Source organism: Nipponia nippon, unplaced genomic scaffold (assembly GCF_047370975.1).
Source record: "Nipponia nippon isolate SJK-2023a ecotype South Korea unplaced genomic scaffold, ASM4737097v1 scaffold_7, whole genome shotgun sequence".
NCBI lineage: Eukaryota > Metazoa > Chordata > Aves > Pelecaniformes > Threskiornithidae > Nipponia > Nipponia nippon.
The window spans coordinates 4,420,961-4,440,992 of record NW_028262391.1 but is presented as its reverse complement, the minus strand read 5'-3'; the positions used below and the strand labels follow the sequence as shown (position 1 = coordinate 4,440,992).

The window sequence follows — 20,032 nt, the reverse complement described above, 5'->3', positions numbered from 1 at the left end:
CTGGGGTGACGACGACCTACAGCCTGCTGTGAGCCACCCAGGGTGTGCTGGGCACCCAGGTGACACCCGCAGCCCCCGCACCCCCTGCTTTTAACCCAACATAACTTCTCCAGCTACCCGAACCACCCTGGTCTCCTGTCCCGGGGAGCAGGGGCTCGCAGCAAACTGCTGCAATACTCTGCCATGAAGCAGAGGGGCCGCAGGCTGCTCCGCACCGCAGCCCCGCAGCCGGCGCATCGGCAGAGGGCACTCAAATGCCAATACTGGCTACCGGGGCTCTGCAGCCTGCCATCACTCCATCATGCGCCTGGTGCAGCGACATGCGTGCAGCCCTAATGGGGAGGCAACCTGCTGAAGCATAAACCTGGTCCTTTTTTCTCCCTTTTTTTCTTCCCCGTTGCTGACACACAGCGGCTGAGCTGACTGCAGTGGGGAGGCAGGCACCGGAGGGGCTGGCAATGCCGTCCGTTAGCCAAATCACGTGGAGGGCTGGAGCTGGCGGCTGACTACGGCGGCTCTGCCCAAGGAGCTGCCTGAGCTATCCGCAGACAAAGATGCATCCGCTTTAAACTGCTGCTCTGCAGTAAACCTGCACTGTATTTGATATCTATATCTATCTATAGAGAGATATCTATATAGATATCTTCTATATAGATATCTATCCCTATTATACATATCTATCTATAGAGATATTATATCGATATTATAGATATGCTCTAGATCTATCTCTATAATAGATATCTATCTAGATTTCTTCTATATAGATATCTATCCCTATTATAGATATCTATCTATAGAGATATTATATAGATATTACATTCTATAGATCTATCTCTATAATAGATACCTAATACAATAGATCCATCTCTAATATATATAACAGATATCTAATACAATAGATCCATCTTTAATATATATATTTGTAACAGACATCTAATAGATAGATACCTATCTATCTAATACAATAGGTCCATCTCTAACATATATGTATTTATAATAGATATCTATCTAATAGATATATCTACTCTATTAGATATCTATTATAGATATTATATTTTTATTACATATCTATTCTATATTCTACTCTATATTCTATTATACATCTCTATCTATCTCCCTAGAGATAAATATCTGTAGGTACCTTTATAGATAGATACCTCTAGATACATCTATAGATAGATATATAGATATTTTAACAAACATTTAAAGACACCTCCACATTTCAATACAGGGAGGAGCCGCTGCCTGTCTTGCTGCTGTCCCCTCATCCACAGGTAACACCCGCAGCCACCCCGCACAGGGATTCTGCCGATTTCCTCCAGCGTAACGTTCGAGCCGCAGCACAGCTTTAGTGCCACCTATAGCCATACTTATCAGTGCTGTTCCACTCGCCTCAGGGAAGGAAAATCGCATCCAACCTGAAATAACCTGCCAGCTCCAGACTCCGGCGTGTCCCACGCCAGGCGCAGTCACTCGCACTGCCCACGTAAGCCGGGGATGCATGTGTTACTCTGTGCGTACGCCTGTCCTCGCTGCGCGCAACGCGAACGTAGGGCTGTTTGTATTTTTTTGAACTCCATACCAGAAATTGCAGAGGATACGCCACCGGGATGTGGTAACTCTGCAGCAGTAATGGTAATACATGGGATTTCTTGGCTTCGCCAGCGCTCCCTGACCTCCTTAGATGAGCGCTGTTGGTGATGGCCACTGCTCCTGTGCACTCAGACGCACGGATCTGTTGACTAACAGGTTGAATACACATTACCCTGAGCTTCCAATCATAGTGTGTACCACTCTGCGTTTGGGGTGGGTTTTAATGTTGTTTTCTTAGTTAAAATAGCACACTGCTGAATAAAGCACATAATGCTTGTGTAGGCTGGGTTTGGCTGGCAGGAGGCAAGGCCCTGAATGCCACAGCTATTTCTTAACTAAAAATCACCCGATTGGTCTTTATCACCAATCCGGCAGGCAAACAAAGCCAAACCCTTCCAAGGAAGGAGATAAAAGTGGTTTTGCCAGGGCGGGAGCCGTGTACCACCATCCTTCCAGGGGACCATTTCCACACCAAAAAGCCTATTTAACCCCAGGAGCTGGGAACTGGGCCCCCCAGGCACAGTCGTCTTTCAAGCCAGGCCTGATGCTCTTCTGCATACTTAAAGGACCTCTGCAGCCAGGCTCTTCAGGCTGAGGCTGTAAGCAGGATGAAATATATACATTTATCGAGGCCAAGAGTACAGAGCTTCCCTCCAGCTCAAGAGCGTTTTTGTCAGGTCACATTATAAGCAAGTCATTTGTCATGGTCGCATTACGAGCACCTTCAGCTAAACACTGCATCGCCGTCTGAGCATGGCGGGGCTGAATCGGCTGCGGCACAGCCTCCCGGCACGCTCAGCTGCCTTCCCCGTACGGCCCCGCTTCGGCAGCTGGCAAACATCTGGAGAGGACCTGGCACTGCGGTGGGCAAAGCCTCCAGCAATGCATCCATCTCCCCTCTGCCTCTGCTCACACCGGTGCCAAGCAGCGCCGGGATGACAGGAACCCTGTTTAAAACTGCATGTGGAAAGCGTATGTAGAAAGGAGGAAAAAATACCTGAGAGATTCAAAGATCTCTCTTTATTTGCCTCCTTTTCTCCCTGTTTTCTGCCCTCCCTCTCCCACTGCGAACGCATACTTCCCACGTTTCTCCAAGCCTGAAACTACTGTGTGTATTTACACTATCCAGATCTATTATTCATTCAAGGCAAGAGCGCTAATTAATTAGGACTACATTTATATAACTCTGCAGGTAAAGCTATATGTAGCTGCTTGTAAGCCAGAATGGGATCTTATTTGCGCTGCACTAGAAATGACAGGTTTTAAATATTGATGAGGGAAGACACACAAAGGCAAAACCTCTGGTGGGAAGGCCCTTGGAGGCCTGGCATGAAACAAGGACTTCAAAGGAGCAAGCTCACTTTGCTAGATCAGACGCATTTAGGACTACGAGCGAGGGGCGAGCTGGAGCTGCCCCGTGACCCCAGCGAGCTCGGAGAGGCACCAACACTTGCAAGAAGAGGCTCCTGGAAACCTTGGCTGCTGCTTCCAAACACGAGCATGACCCAGCAAAGAAGGGGAAGAGGAATTCCAAGTGACAAATGAAAACAAATATTCTAGGTGGTTGCGTTGTTGTGACAGGCTCATTTATCTGAGCCACCAGGGAAAGAGTGACTGTGGCTGGAACATCATCTTTCCTGACACACCGAGCACTGGAGCACGGAGAGGTGTTTCCCACTGGTAGAGAAACTGGGTCAGAACTTCCCAGCATGGCAAACGGGGATCTGACATGCTCTGAACCATCGCAGGAGCTTTTAGTCGGGATCCTCAAGAAGGGATGCTCCATGCAGGAAAAGGCTCATGCTTCGGAAACTGAGTTCTACATGCTTTCTAACCAAAGAAAAACTAGAGACACATAAGGCTTAGCACATACCTGCACTACAGGAGCTGCTGTAATGCAGCTCTTCTTGGAAACGGGTACGGGACTGCTGCTGGGACCACTGCAGTGTCCCCAGGTACCACATTACTGCGAGGAGGCTGTCATCGTAATGAAAATGTTCCTACAAGCTATATGACACCTGCATATGCAGAAGAAAATAACAACCACCATTTTAGCTAACCTAAGTTTATCTACAATTAATTGCTGGTATTTTTTTTTGCATTGCTTTATAAGAGCTTCCAGTAGACGTGTCTTCTGCTGGTTAACATATAAAGAAGCTGTAGCAATTTTTTATCCCCTGAACATTCAGCTCTATAACTGCACTGAATGAAACCTGACAGGCAAAAAGCAAGATGCTTAGATTTGCCTTGTATGTTCCCTGTAAAGATCTGACCTTCGTTTTATACCTAGAAAGGAAAAAACCCCACAACGTGGCAGAAAAATGAGGTTATGTAAACCCCTCCCTGACTACATCTGCCCACTGCTGCCAAGGGGTCTGCACAGAGATTTGTCTCGCAGGATCCCTCATGCTCCTGACCGGGAGATGTGTTATTCCTACAGCTCAGCTGGAGTTTTGGTGGCTAAACTGGTGCAGCAAGGCTCATTCTGTGCTAGCAACAAATGAAGGGTTTATTAGGGAACTACATATCTCTAATATTTGTATATATAGGGAAAAATTAAAATATATTTAAGCCTATTTGCCCTTCTGCATTACACAAATATTTTCCCTAGTGCTATTTGATTTAGTGATCCTTAATTCTCTAATTTTTATTTTTTTTTTTCAGTTAGTTCTGGTGTACATTTTGAATTCACGAGACCAACTTTCTGCACGAGAGAAAACAAAGCTGCAACTCTACTCCCATGAAAGTCCCGGTTTCAAAGCTAGCTGGGGGATTTTTACTTTCACCGCAATTAAAGACAGCTGCAAATCTAAATCTCTCTGGCTGCCTGGAAGAAGATTCAGCTTTAAAGAAGGAAACCGGTCAGCTGTTGAAAAAGGAGATTCAAGTGTCCGACAGATGCAAGGAGGCACGCTAAGGATGGCAGCAGGTCTCGGGGGCAGCATGAGGTGCATCAGGACACCACCAGCAGACTTCCTTACCTGACTCTTCTATATATGCATTCGGTGTTACTGCTAGAGCAACATTAGGAGATGGCGGATTTCCCCAAAAAGGCCCTAAAACGAGAGGTATTTTGTGAGAGGTTCAGAAATCCTCATTTAGGAAGATCAAGATGACAGAAAAAATGGGATTCCTTCATTATGAGCTCTGCTGGGTGGGAGAACAGAAATGGTGGGAGCCCTATCCCTGGCAGTATTTAAAAACAAGACTGGAAAACCACAAGAAAATCTACTGAAGGTCTGCTCTGACAGAGGAATGGACCAGTTATCCCACTAACAGCCTTTCTCCAGCTCTTTTGCTGTGCATCTCCAGTACAAATTAACTCCAGGCATTTTTGAGCTTGGCATCCTCCGAAGCAAATCCTTTTGGTGCCGCGCTGGGGCCCGGCCGATGCGCTCGCTCAGCCTGGCCACCTTCACGGCGTCTTATTGTGAGTCAGAGCTCTTTCTATAAACGCAGTAATATGCCTGGCACTACTAAACAGGCTGACTTAGGCGCCCCAAAAGCCACCAGCTCCAAGTGTTTATTTGTCCCCGACGCTCTATTGGATTTTAAAGGTCAACTTTCTTTTGAAAATACAGTAATCTGAGTCTTCCACTGGTCTCTCCTCCCAGAGATCTGCTGGTACACTGCTGCCTATTGGAGGCACACCCCATCTTAGTCAGACCATAAAGAAGCATGGAAGAAACCACGTTCCCATTAACCAAAATAAGTCCAGAGCCAAGAGGCAACGACTGAAGTTATTGCAAAGCTAGCGTAAGAAAATGCAGAGAGGCCAAAAGGCAACAGCCTGGCTGCTGCTGAAGGGCTTGGATGCCGTTGCGATGGGCAGGAGAGCTGGAGCAGCGTTGCTCTCTGGAGCAAAACTGCAGTGACGTAGACAGAGTGTGCTGGGTGCCTCCGGGCAGCGATATCGAACTCGGCACGGCTGTGACAGCCGGTTTGGAACCTCTGCCTGGCCACCAGATGCTTCCTGCCCCAAAATACATGGGAAGAACATGAAGACCAAACTATATGCACCACTGGCTGGCTGTGCTAGAAACAGTGGGACAGCCTGGGGGTGCAAACCCCTTTCCGTGTACCCGGGCAGAGGTAGCATCCCTCCATCCATCCCGCGGGCGCTGGGACTCCTCCAGGAGCAGGAAGCTCAAGGGGAGGATGCTCAAAGCTGCTTGTGCGGCTCCTCTATCCCACTCCCTGCAGGAGTGACAAAACTTTCTGTTTGCTAATCTCTGCCTCCACAATTTTCCTCGTTTTCCTACAGCAGCCCACGGCATACACACGACACCTTGCAGCTGGGAAAGCCGCAGCCGGCCATGCTGCGGAGCGTCCCTCATTTGCAACAGAAGGTTTGTACCTCTTCAAGGACTCCTGCTTTAATCCTCACCACAGCAACTCGGCTGTGTTTCTTGCTCACCACGCAAATGGTATCTAATAGAGAGGAGAGCTCATTTTACTCTGTGGCTGGAGATGCAGGTGAGGCTAAACCCGGCTAGACAGACCCGAGAAGATGGGCACCCAAGAAGATGCTGGGGCCATCACAGCCGCCAGCATGCAGCTGCCCACTCTGTCCTAATCCTGGCTGAGCCCACGGGGCTGATCACACCGGTGGCCCCACGCCGGGGTGGGCAGAGGATGCCCCTCGGTTACAGTCCCACTGTCTTTCCCCACTTCTCTGATGTGGCAGGAGCATGAAAACGCCTCTTCGCTGGCTTTGCCCCAGCAGATCTCTCCCTCTCAATTTAGGTCTGAAAACTGTAAGGCAGCTGGGAAGAAGAGCGGGTGAAGAGCCCAGGGGGGCTGTGAGAGCCACCAGAACCAGAGGCATTGATTTTAAATCCTGGCTATGGTGACATTAGCTTGGAATGACATGGGGGAAAGGACAGGGGGACCGGCAGAGCCTGGTGGGGCTGCGCACAGCCGGGCCCCGCAAGGCAGCGCCTCTGTAGCTCAGGGCAGAGCTCGCCAGCTTAGCAAGAGGATTAGTCCTCCATTCAAAACCTGCCTGGGAAGCGGCAAAGAGAGAGAACAATTTTCTTCTATGTGAAGAGAACACATTAATACAGCAGCAAGCATTGTATTCATTACAGGATTGCAGCTAATCTGGTGTCTGCCTTTATTCTGCTGTTGTTCTGCTCCTGTACTGCTTGCAGCAAGCAGACTGGGACAAAGGCACAGCCAGGCTTCCTTACGACAGTCCTCAGATCTGCTGGGGCAGGGGACTTCGGGGTGCGTCTTTGTGCAAACCCTGTCCTCTCTCAAAGCAGCTCGCCGGCTTTGGGAAGGGTGCAGCACGCAAGCAAAGCCTGACCTACAATGTATTGACCATGCGATGCTCTGTGCTCTGACCACACGACAGACCTACATATTTACCAGACTGAAAAAATGCTTTGCCTGGGATTTGCCCATGTTGGTTTTTGCCTCGGAGGGGCTCAGAGGACCACCTCGAAGAGGGGCCCTACCATCACCACCATCCTCACCATCAGCTGCCTGAAATTCCTTCCCGTCTGCACCCCTGGCCTGGGGGCATTACCCAGCACACCCAGAGTCAGGTTAAATACAAGAGAACTCTAGCTCACACAAATTAAGGGGGTGGCTGCTCTAATAGCCCATTTACTCAAGTCCTTTTTTCAGACATATCAGTGACTTCTTCAGAAAGCTAATTTAATTACCCTTAACGTATGAACCCTTCAGTGAGACACTTGCAGTGCGAGGGAATGGGTTTCTTTGTGCAAAACCACATCAAAATCACCCCTTATTCTTTGGTGGACTTCTGCAATCCAGGAACTGAGAGCTAAACCAAAAAGCGAGCGCTTCATACAGAGAATGCAGCCAGGCTGTGCAACTCACGGACACCCAAAGTCACCCGGTCAAATCCTGCAGCTGGATTTTAAATGGGGTGGATAATTTTATGACCGATCACATTTGTAGCTGGTATGTTAAGACAAGGGTAATGAAATCTTATGCTTCGGGGCACATATGGATCATTGCACAAGTCAGGCAGGCATCTGCCCCTCCCCTGCAAGAGAAATTGTAATTGGCAGGGACTGGAAGGACTAAAGTTGAAATTGGGGATTAAAGGGGACACAAGTGGCACATGGATCGGGGAAAAGGGCAAATGGAGCTATTCAGCTTCTTCTCAACTATAACAGTCCACAGCAGCAAATAACAATAATGAACTTGACAGATGCTTGGATGAGTAAGAGTTTTGCCCACTTTGACTGAATACAGCTATCACCCCAATAATGGGCTACCTCTGCTCAGTAGTTCGAGGGATCCTTTCAAGTTTGGTATTTCAAGGGTTTATTTATAGCAAACCAGCTCTATTACCTTCACAAGAGTTGGCAACACTGACTATGGTGAGGAAGAGTGGCTGGAGGCTGGTATCAAAAAGCATGAGCGGGGGTTTGTCTAGTGCAATAAAACATTTGGGGTTACCGACTAGAGAGGTTAGGACATGATCTTCTTAAACCAGGCTGAGAACAGTCACTTGGGACGTGCTACCAGAAATCCCGCTGTTCCACCCAAGAATGGCCTTTGCCAGCCCATTGCTTGGCTCTGGCCAGTTACCTCCTCCAGCCTTCGCCTCTGCTCCTTCTGCTCCTCGATCCGCTTCTGCCGCTCGGCCAGCAACTGCCGCTTGTGCTCCTCGTTCTCCCGCTGCTGCTGCTCCAGCTGCTGCCGGCGCAGCGCCTCCGACCGCTCCTTGTTCGCCAGCTGCAGCCTCAAGAAATCCCGTCTCAGCGTCGACTCCCCGGGCAGGTTTAGGATGGAGCTGCATGAGAGAGAAGCATCAGAGAAGATCCCCTCCCCGCATCCTTAAACCTCTTGCCAGGGGAAGTTCGGTGTGATTTTCTGCCATGGCTCCTCTCCCCTTCATCCCGACGGCATCCCAACACCTGACAGAGCTTGGGCAGCAGCAGATGGAGGGATGGGGGGACCACAAATGTCGGGGCAGGGCAGCAGACACACTGCTCTGATCACAGCTCACCAACAATTTATTTGCCAAAGGTTTTCTTTACATTAAGTTTCTAACCAAAGCCTCTTGTGCTGCAGTGGCACACACTATATTTAGCTGTTCACAAAGCACATTTAGCATGAATCACTGCTAGCTATTAAAATACTACATTATCACAGTGAAATAATGGAATAACTTGATACTAATTACAACGGCTCTGAAAAATGTCATCAAAGAAAGAAAGTTCCAGCCCTACCGTGCCTGCAGCAGCACCAGGGAGGTTTCATGGTAAAAGTTACATGGCAATAGGGAGTTACACTTAGATGTAAGGAACCGCATTTTGAAGAGTCTTCTTTAATTTCACCTCACATTTTTTCCACATCTAAATACCCACATTCCCATGAGAGCACCCCACCGTGCTGCAGATCCCACAGGCAATGGGGTACCTGGGTCTTCTTCCCCAGCTCTTGGCCAAGGTGGCCTGTAGCATCAGTTTATGCCCACACACCATCGAGCAGAGGGAATATACTCTGTTCTGCCAGGGAATGGGACTGAGTGCTCAAACTGTCCTTTTTTCACGTCTAGTTCATAGGAGCCTGTAATCCAAGACAATTTTATACAGAGTTAAAGAGATGTAAGGGCAGAAATGAAATGCTGATTCTTACCTGGGCTCTCCAGAGTCATTTTCCTCCTCCTCCTCCTCACTTCCACTGTACTCGTACTCTGTCTCATCTAGGAACAGAATTGCTCATCAGTGCCCTTTGCTGGACTCATTTGTTTTTCCAGTGGCTGAAAACCCCAGAGCTCTGAAGGCAGAACAGACAACTCTCTTCTTCTCGCATGACAAAGAATAAGCAGCATTATTTCTCTCCATTTTCTATTTTTACGGGGGGGCTGCAAGGCCAAGGAAGCATGGGCGGTCTCCCTGGGTGCTGGCACCTTGCACACCCGTGCTGGCCGGGAAGAGGGCTGCAGTCCCGGCCGGAGCACCACGGGCAGCGCCAGCACAGCGGGCAACGGACCCAACAACCGAAGACAGTGTAAAGATGGGGGGTGTCCATAAAATAAGAATTTATCCCCATGTGACAGCAAATGGCCCCCTTCTTCAGGAGGGTTCTTCAAAGGGAGGTGCACCACAAGCTGTTGAAGCCACAGGCACTGGAAGGTGGGATTTAACTATGGCTCTGAAGGCACCAACTCCTCTCTCTCCAAGCATATGCCCTACCTATGCAAACCCACGTATTTTCCAGGCAATGAAGACATCTACGTAAAAGCCCAACTGCAGTGTTGTGCTACATACTGTGATCTCTATTGGGATACCATCTTTATCAGATGAAGGGAATGACAGAAAAAGAAAGGCTTGAATTTATCCAACTATTCTTCATCTCTAGGGTCCAACCTTCATTTGCCAGACGAAACACATTTAATACTTCACTGGGATCCCGTTTTATTGTTTTGATTGTAGTGAAATCTATTACAAGGGGCTGGAAGGTACGCATGAAAAATTAATACCTCTACCAATAAGAAGAGAAATAGCGACATATTAATTTGCTGGATTATACAAATGAGCTTTCAAATTAAAATTCAGTTCAGAAGCAGCTGAATACTTTAACAAGTTTCTTCGGCTATCTGATCTTCCTTTCAGAGGACTTTGATAGGGCCTGGAGAGTTCTCTGAAAACATTCAGTTTAATAGGTTATTCCTAGTCAACGGAATTGCTTTGGGGCAAGGGTCTTATCTAGATGTTCGTTTGCACAAGTCTGCTCATCGCTGGTGCAGCATGAATGTCACGTAGATCAACAGACTTGGCATGAAATATGTGAGCTGGGAAAAATTCAGCTTAGCAGCTTCTCCCTCCCACATGCCAGTACGTACATATGCAGATGTAAATTTTATACACACATTTTAATGAATCAAAGCTTAAATGTTCCATGTGGAAATTACCACTTGGACAAAAAAAGACACTCAATTTTTCACCAGAAAAAAAAAAAAAAAGATTTAAAACCACTGCTTAGCTCTGACGACAATCACCTGTAGGCATTGTATGAACACCGCTTGGTTTGTTATGGATATTTATTTTCGTTTCAATGACTGAGGGGAACCAAACCAAACTAAATGATCTGACCTCAAAACCGTAAGAAGCATGGTCACACAGAAGGACCACACCTATTTCACTCAACCAGTTTGCGAACAAACTTAGCCATTTGAATAGGGGAAACTGGTACTGAGACCATGAGCAACCCAGTCCTCTTTGCCTTCCTTCTTCCACCCGTATGTTTTGCCCACACGGATGCGCCTTGGTCTACCCTAGGGATCTCCAAGCACGTGGCAGAGGTCAAGGACTGCCCAGAGCATTGCTTCTCCAATAACGTTTCTCCCTTCTCCACTAACCTTTCTCGCCTCGCTTCTTTTTAGTCCTGTCGATGTGGTCCTTGAGCTGGATGCGGACCTGCCTTTCGTTGGGCTGGTCTCGGATGAAGGGGTGCTTCATCAGCTGCTCCGTGGTCGGTCTCTGGCTGTGATTCTTCACTAGGCAGCTCTCAATGAAGGACTGAAACTTTTTAGACCTGGCCCAGGACACAAAAGGAAGGTATTGAAAAAAGAGCTAACTATATTGATTCTTGTATTAGAAAGCGAGAAACCTGTGGGTATTTGAGATCCTTTGGCTGCTACACAGTTCTTGCTCAGATGCAGCCTTCCAAGCGGATTCACATGACTTCTCTGTTGATGCTTAGCATGGTCTCAAAGCAGCACCATCACATGTGCCCTCTCTCACTTTATCCTCTTTTATTCTTCCCATGCGTGCTCCTATCTATGCCTTCCTGGTGCAACTAGGAGAAACCACCATCCTGCTGAGTCTGGAGAAAGCTGGGAACCATCAGTATGACCGGGAAATCACCAAAGCCAAATGTCATCAATGGCAACCAAGAAAATACAAGGAAGTGTTCCTCCTCCCTTCCCTTTGCCTCGTGAAAGTGCAGGTAGAAATGAGAGACAGCACGTAAAGATATAAATGCAATTCCTTAATGGATTGTTTCCATATTTTGTGGCCCTGGGTGGTGTTTCAAGAGATGTACCTTTCTGAAGATGAGTGGGACAAGCTAGGTTGATGGTTTTTTTAGATTTAACCACCCAACATTACATGGCTTGTTAAAGATCAGGCAACCTCTGGGCGATGCTCGTTGCCTGCAGCCCTTCCCTGCTCTCTCAGGGTGAGCCCCAGAGCATTACTGACCCACCAGTCCCTGGGGGCCACCGTGTCCCAGTTCCCCCAGTCACGGACCCAGGTGAATGGGATGTGCTCTTCGGGCAGCACAGCTTGGGCCGAGGTGGGAACGTGGCTGCGGGTGGCAGAGCCCAGCCCCTCCTCACAGCCTGCCTTCCCGCAAACAGTTAAATTCAATCTCACCTAAAACAATTTCAGCCAAATCATTAATAAACAAATTTCTCTAATTCTCAAGCGTTGCATATCAAAAGTTTTCCTGGAACTAATTTTACCACATTATAAACCCAAGAGAACAGGGATTTAGAAGAAAGAAAGATGTTGACAGACCACTATACTCTATGTTGCTTTAGCAAATAGGAAAATGAGTGTAAATTAATGTCAGAAGCCAACAGATACTACAGAATTGCATTAGAAGTAAAACAATAAGCTTTCAGGGATTTTACTTTTAAGCTGTCAGACTAAAAGTGATTTATCTTTTAAGTGCTAATCCATACAAATTGAGATGCAAAAATAACATATGCTACTAGATCCAATTAAATCCTCCCTCCAGCTTTATTAATGAGCAAATCTTCCTTCCCCACCTTGCCCCAAGAAACCTCGTGTCTCAGTGTATTCCAGAAGGGACAATCCACGCAATGCTCGAAAAAAATCTGCTTCTAAAATACGATTCTCCCCTGTTGGTGTGAAGCTGGAGAGACTCCGGTCCTGGGTGTGTGGTCCAGAGCACCCACAAATACGGTCGAGCTGAAGTAGTTAAAAAGTTATCCTCCAGTAAGCGATGGGTTTGCCCGTCTCTTGAGGATGGGGGTCCCAGTGCCCTGCAGTGCCCTAAGACACCTTTGCACCCCCAAGCTGGCTGAGCAGCTATGGAGAGGGACCAGCTCATGCCTCTGGTTTTCCTGAAATCTTCCTCTCCAATGAAGCAAGCCTGTCCAGTGGCACAGTTCAGCCTTCACCAGGGCTGGAGCAGAAGACAAGGGCTTTCTCCCTGGCTCTGATCCAGGAGGACACTGTCACACGTCTCATCCCCTCCCGGGGTACAGGTCAGCCCGTCCTCATGAACCACGCGCTCCTCCAGCTCCTAGGGTTTGTAAAGCTTAAATCAATGTTTGCAAAGTCTTTGCAGCTGCTTGGATGAAGAGTGGTATCACAGTGTAAATATCACCTCATTAACAAAGAGGTTTTGTCATCTCTTACAAGGCAGGGCTAAGGAGTGTTTATGGGAACGACATCACTAAAGTTCAAGTTCGTTTTATCTGTGGAACATGGGAAGAAGAAAATAAAGCTTCGTTGCTGTCTAGTTTTCATTGGGAAAGAAAATGATACCAAAGACTCTTTAATTTCATAGGAACACAGCACTATTTTAAAAGCACGTTCAAGGATTTAGTAAGCAACAAAAGTATTTTCCTCTCTAGGATTTTCAATTTGGGCCAGCTCCTGTGCCTGCTTTCCCTCCCGGCCTTCCGTGACTTACCCTTAAAGGTGCTGGAGTCACTTCACTATTTCTTTCATGTAAGAAAAAAGATGGTCTGCCCACTTGATGTACTTTCACATGTTGCTGCACACAGAAGCAAGGATGAACCCAAGGTTCAAGTTGAACCTTTCATCATTTTATTTTTCTCTTGTGATCTGTGCTTGTGAATACCACTGACTGCGAGAGAACCGCTGTGAAAGCCTGGTTAAACATCTCCAGTCTTCTTGGGTTGGGCTTGCAATGCTCTGGGACCCATTCTGGCCAGGCCCAAAACCTCCAGCTGACAAATGAGCCAGGGACAGCAATTTTGTCCAGTGTCGCACTGAAAATGCTGAAAAAAATCGCTTTTAAGGAATCGGTGGAGTCGTACTTGCTTGGAGCTTCATCTGGGTCCTTTGGAGTTTCTCATTGCAAGGAAAGCTTGGAAGATGGATATAGGTTTGAGCTGCCTGGGGTACACGTGTCCCAGCTCTGCTGGAGACCAGAGATCCCTGCTTGCTCACGGAGGGGTAGCAGAGGCCAGGTGAGCACCACGCTCCCCCGGAGGGGTTCAAAGCTGGAGCTTGATTAAACTACGAGTTCCAAAGTGATCCCTTTCTCAAAGCAGCTGGGAAGCCATCCCTGGCGTGGGCAGAGCACAGCCCTGGACAGACCAGCCGACCCTGGACAGACACCACCATGGTTCACCACCACGAGACGTGTAAACCTGAGAGAGCCACCAGCCACGTGAGGGGAAGGTGGTGCCAAGCAACACCCCACCTTGCACAAAGCACATCCCGCTATCTCAGAGCAGGGACTAAAATACAACTTTCACCTCAGCTCAGCTTTTACCTTAAGGAGATAGGGAAATAAACAGCACTTTTGTACGAGAAATAAACTCTAAAGTCTTACAATCCATTTTGTGCCATAGCAGTGAGGATAATGAAGCAGGAGACTGGTGATCTGGCAGAAAACAAGTGTATAAACTATTTTCTCAGCTGACTAATGGTATCCTCAAAAGGCTGTGCAAGGAGAGCGAGCATCTTTGACACCCTCTGCAGAGACGGCCGGGAAACGTCCCTCTCCTCCTGGTTTGGTACTGGAGCAGCTGATGATCAGGCTGACAAAATTAAGATGCCTCCTGTCAAAGCCTGGGTGAGTTTTTAGGGGGCTGGTCCTAAAACCCCAACACCATGCATCCGATGCAGAGGACTCCAAGCCCCTCTCGCTCCTCTCCCAGCAACAAAATATGTGCTGCTTTGCCACAAAGTGTTTTCAATACCTAGCAATTACTCTTCTCCTTTTTTTGTGTCTCTTCAACAAGATAATAAGCATAATTTCAAGAAACAAGGCAAAACTTCCCCCTGTGAGCTCAGCCTATCTAGGACCAAGGGGCAGTGCTGTCTCTCTAACATCTGGTAGATCTTTCCTGACCAAACCACTGCTGAACCTGGGGCAGGCAAACAGCCCAAACCAAAGATGAGTGTTTTTAAGGACTCCAGCTCCGTTGGTACAGAACATACAGTAACAAAACAACATCTGCTGGGCTTCAGGAATATTTTTCCTATGGGTTTTTATTGGCATGCCCTGTTTTTTTTCAAAACAGTGATGTATTTTTTCCTGCAAAATTTTAAAATAAAGCCCAAACTAAGTACAAATCTCCGCATTCCTGAACCTTCAAGATAAACTATCCTTTTTTGGCCTGGATACATGTTTCCACTTGAAAACGGAACCTGACTGGAAAGAAATGGGAGCCAAGCGAAGTGTCATCTGGCTTCAGGCTGCACAAACCGCCTTGGAAAAGCCGACTCCGTGCTGTGAAATGGCAGCGTTAGAGAGCGTTCCCCTCTCTGCCTACCTAGGAAGCTCTCCATCCCACGGTGCACGACTCCTTCAGGCCAAACTGCCTCTCCAAAGAAGATCAAGACTCAAACCTGCACTCACCAGACCATCACCACCCCCTGAAGCTACATACACATAAACACCAAATCCCCAGCGCGCCCAGGCTGCAGAAACAAGTTGCTCCAGAGACATTTTTACACGTTAAGACTGAGAAAGAGACTCACCACTTCTTTGATTTCAACCTCGGGGCTGGGTTGCGGGGGATGAGGAAGAGGGCTCTCATGGGGTGCATGTCACAGAGAGCTGCAATGCGCAAGAAGAGGCATTAAATATGGCACAGCATCTTGCAGACCCTCCCAGGGTTCCTAAAGAGTCCACACGCCCAACTGGGGAGACCCAAATTTCCTCTGAAGCTACAAGACCTGCAGGGCAGGAGGAGTTGCAGTGACAATCCACTGCAGACCCTGGCCCGGCAGCAGCCTGGAGCTCAGGTGAGAGCCGATGTCCCCAGCCAAGCGGCCTGCGTGTCCCCAGCACCGCTGGGCTCAGCGGCAGGGGCTGGCTGGGGACACCTGCGCTCCTGCAGCCGTGTGTCCCCAGGGCCCTGCACCAACGGGCCCACAGCACGGTACGGCTGCACCACGTGCCACTACGCTCTGGTTTCTTTACTTGCATTTACCAGCATGCAAGGACGGTCCCAGGATAACGCTGAAAAACCATGGCAGTATGATCGCTGCAGAAGCACCAGCTGAACCCAGCATGCCACTATCTGTGCCACCGTGGATGTCAGCAAAACACCAGCGCTGAGGAGCAGTGTTTTACCTACTTCCAATCCTCCACCTCTTCTTCATATGCATTTTATTTGAGGAAACTGAGTTCCAGAGTGCTTAAGTGGCGTGACAGGAGTCACACAGGGTCGTGTGCCTTTGCTCGCTGGCCATCCTGTCCCCTGGGCCACGCTGCCCTGGCAGCTTTGTCCCCTTGGACCCTGTGAGCTCCATCTCAGCGAGCCCAGGTTGCATGGGAAAACCTTTGCACGGCGTTTCTGCACAGAACCAAGCGCTGGCTGGTGCTCAGCAAACCCCAGCACGTTACAACCCAGGGTTAATTAAAGCAGAGCGATGCATCTACTTACGGGGAGCGCCTTCTGCCATCTCAATGGCTGTTATCCCCAAAGACCACAAGTCACTCTGTAAAAGAAAGAGAGGGACATATGTGATGCAGGGAAGCATCATCACAGCGGCAGGCACCGGGCGAGGGGGGAAGCGTGGCTCTCCCAGCCCAGTGGGCTCAGCCCCACGAGCTGGGTCTCCATGCCCCCTGCAAGCCCCCGGACCCACACCTTGGGAGCTTGTCTCATCCTCCTGCCATGTGTTGGGGCTTTAGAAGAGACTCCCAAACCTGCTGTTTATCCTAAGATTTATTTCAAAACCTTCTAGGCATTTTCGGTGTGGAACACGGCCACCTCGCTGGGGACCCGCTCCCAGTAGCCATGGTGAGGACACCGCCTGGGGAGATGCTGATGACCTGAAGGTCCCCCTGGTGAGGGCTTCTTAATGAGCCCTGTGCATTAACGAACGAAGCCCCAGCTCCTGGATTAGCTGGCAACAAACTACTCCCCAGCTTCACGGCTGGGGTAAGCAGCAAACCTGGCTGCCGGCTCCCTGCTTAAAGCTGGGTGATATATCCATGGATTTGATACAGCTCCACAGAAAACAGGCTGCCTGGGATAGATTAAAAACATGAAGTATCTTGAGATACCTCGGGAGACTTTTGTATTATGGACTGCTCGTTAAATGGAAGCCTGAAAAGCAGCGCTTCACCAGTGGAAGGGGAAATGGGCACTTTCATTTACCCTGTTCCCAAGCCCTGCTCGGCCCACATGGTTGGTTGAGTCTCCTGAATGATCAGAGCACAGAGTACACATCTATTTGGAAAACTCTTTGATTTCATACTTGTATCACTCTTCCTTCCATTTTCTCCCTTGCAAACAGGGACATCTGTATCCCCAGCTCCCTGCCAGAGAGCAGTAGTGAGCTCCCCTCCCGCGCCTCCTCCCCACCCCGACATCACTGATGAGCTGTGGCTGCACCTCTAGATCCGGTAACGAGCCCCAAAGGAGGGCTCGGCTCTCCCGGACAGCAGCGGAGGCAGAGACAGTAGTGCCCAGTGAGAGAAAACGAGCACCTCCCCTAACAGCACTGCCGCAACTTGTTTTTTTTTGGCAGAAGGCGGCTAATTCATTATTCCGGACACTGTGTATAGGGCTGCTAATGATTCACAACCCAGTACCCATTGCACCGGGACCAGGACCCAGACTAATTTTGGTGCCTTCATCTCAAGCGCAGCCTCTGCCACATCTGCAGGGGGATGGAGAGACCTGCCTGAGATGGGAGGGCGGCAACGGCAAGGGCAGAAGCTGCAGGCACACAGGGAACCAGAACAAGCCTGATGCTATGAAGCTGCAGCTGATGTTTGCTGGAGACCAGCTAAACTCTGGTTAGCACATCAAAACCAGTGAATGTTGTAAATAGGTACATCTCAGGGTGGAAGGGATGGACTCTGCCCTCCACCCTTCCTCCTGCACCTCCAGCTCTCACGTCTTGCTCTCCCTTTGCCCTATCTGCCATGTCCCTGAAGTCCCACTTCAGTTTTCTGCTCTCCATTTCAAGAGCTGCCCTTTCCAAACCGCCTCAAGCCTCTAAACCTCCAATTTAGCAAGTAAATCCCAGAAAGGTTGTTTTTTCCAGCACAGAGGCCCAAAAGCTCAGCCAGAGCTAGAGAGAGCCTCTAGGGACCACAAGCACCTTTCTCACATAATCCATCCAGGAAAGACAACTTGGATTTTCAATTTCAAGGCACTTTTCCTCATTTTTAACTCAAGTTCTCCCCTAACAAATGCCGTCCTTGCTACCTATCTTTGTACCTGCTTAAAAATTCTCTCTCAAATCTTATTTCCAGCCCTTTCACAGGACAGTCTCATCCATTCTTTGTTTCTGTTCAGCTGGGATTTCTGCCGCATACTTAATTATCGCAGTCTTTCCACATGATTCAGCACACATGACCCCTTCCCTTTGGGTTGCCGCTGAACTCCTTCCAAATTCCTAGTGTGTCTTTCCATATTGAGGTGCCCAGTATTATATGCAAGATGCCAAGTGATCTTAAAGCTGGAGCAATATAGAAAGGGATTATCACCTCTCTAAGACTCCCAGAGAAAGCAGAAAACTCAGCGGGAAGTGCACATTTTATAATGATCTGGAATTCAAGGGGGTTTATTTTTGTGTGTGTGTGGTTTTTATTTTTGAGTCTGAAAAGCTTTTCAGTCCACCCAGCAAAAAGATGCCGTGCTAATATATTTGCATTGTCTTGGGAAGGAAGCAAGCAAGCTTCCTTCCCCCCCGCCGCCTTTTGATTCTAAGCTTATTGACAAGATATCTCTAAAGAAAAAAGGAAGACCAGTTGGGGGAAAAAACAACAAATAACCTCAACAATGTGGGGTTTCTATTTGTTCTTTTTTAAAGTGGTTTATTTTTGTGAGGAGGTATTTACTGCCTCCTTCCATAGATTACAGAGGCATCTCTTTCTGGCTAAGAAAACAGTGAGATCAGAGGCTTTTTGTCCAACAGATTAAGCCTGCGAGGATTCCTTTTTTCACCCTATAAATCTCACCTTTTGTATTCACTATTTCAAGCCAGTCAGCTAAACCTGAGAGCATCTGATTTGCATCCCTTAAAAAAAAAAAAAAGTAATTTACATTTCCCCCCCCCTCCCCACTTCAAAGCAAGAGTATCAGGTGCAGGGATGTGATCCAGGGTACGGACTAATGTGCAGCAGCTCCCACATCACCACGAGCTCCGAAAACACCCTGCAATAAGCGTGTCGGCAGCAATCAGCCTTCTGTTTCACACCCCCAGCCAAGGGAAAACAATCAATGCCAACTTCAGAGATGCAAACGCCCGGCTCGCTACGAGCATTTGATCCTCAGGGACAATAGAGGGATTCTGGTCCTGGCGCTTGTGCGTCAGTCAATGGCATATTAAGTGCCCTAGTTATTCTGGAAAGAGGAAAAAAACCACAGGGATTTCTGTGGGTAAAAAGTAGCCTATGAAGATATCAGTCCTTTTTTTAGGAAAATAATAATAAAAAGCTGCGATTAATTAGAGCGTTGCGCCGTCAGAGCCAGGCGGCTGTCAGTGGAGAAGCGGCGAGAGCAGCTAGCGCGGGCTGCAGCCCTGCTACGAAGCGCTGCCATCAGCAGAGTTGAGGGAATGCCTGTTGTAATTGGTTAATCAAAGAGAATTAAGGAATTGCAGATTAAACTATTTCTACGTGTCCTTATCATTAACGATTTATGTAACCCGGAGTCTGAACTCAGACTGGAGAGCTGCTCTCTGGAAAACCATCAGTTCAAAAGTTGACTGATGCACTTAAAAGAGCTGCAATACTGAAGCATCGCTTGGTTACTTAACATCCTTCATCTCTCAACAATTTCTCTGAGTGACTGGTAATTGCCCCCCAAATCGTACCACGATGGTGGGCCGTTGCACTACTATATTGCAGTGTCCTACCATTAGAAAGCAGCTACCTAGCTCCACACCAGAGGGTCTCAGAGTCCTAGAAATTCAAGTTCTGGATGCTTCAAAAAAGCAAGGGACAAAAACCAAGGGACATTTCTACAGATGTGTGTCCAGAAACTTGCAGTAAGGCAAAAACAGGATAAAATATATTAAGCTCTCCTTGCTTTAAACATCGGACCTCACAGTAGTTTTGAATGGGCAGGTGGGACTCACAACCCTCCTGCTGACCTGTGGCGTGGCACAGGGCTCTGTGCCACGTTATAACTCAGCAGCAATGTTGTGCTATCACCGATCCAAAAATAAACTTCAAACAGGCAAGAGAGACACGCAAAAAGTAGGTCAGCCCCCCAAACGTCTGATTGTGTGGCAGCCTTCAGATCTCC

General features: G+C 48.3%; 1 protein-coding gene across 5 annotated transcripts in view; it reads right to left on the bottom strand.

Moving 5' to 3' along the window:
• Positions 1–20,032, bottom strand: part of TNIK (TRAF2 and NCK interacting kinase) — a 164,991-nt gene that overhangs the window by 39,927 nt on the left and 105,032 nt on the right. For all 5 annotated transcript variants that reach the window (XM_087738403.1, XM_087738406.1, XM_087738407.1 and 2 more), the window contains exons 8-12: positions 16,208–16,262; positions 15,297–15,375; positions 10,943–11,118; positions 9,217–9,283; positions 8,164–8,368 (exon numbers count right to left, since the gene is read on the bottom strand). In XM_087738403.1, the coding sequence (XP_087594529.1) occupies positions 8,164–8,368; positions 9,217–9,283; positions 10,943–11,118; positions 15,297–15,375; positions 16,208–16,262 (582 nt within the window). The remainder of the gene's footprint in view (positions 1–8,163; positions 8,369–9,216; positions 9,284–10,942; positions 11,119–15,296; positions 15,376–16,207; positions 16,263–20,032) is intronic.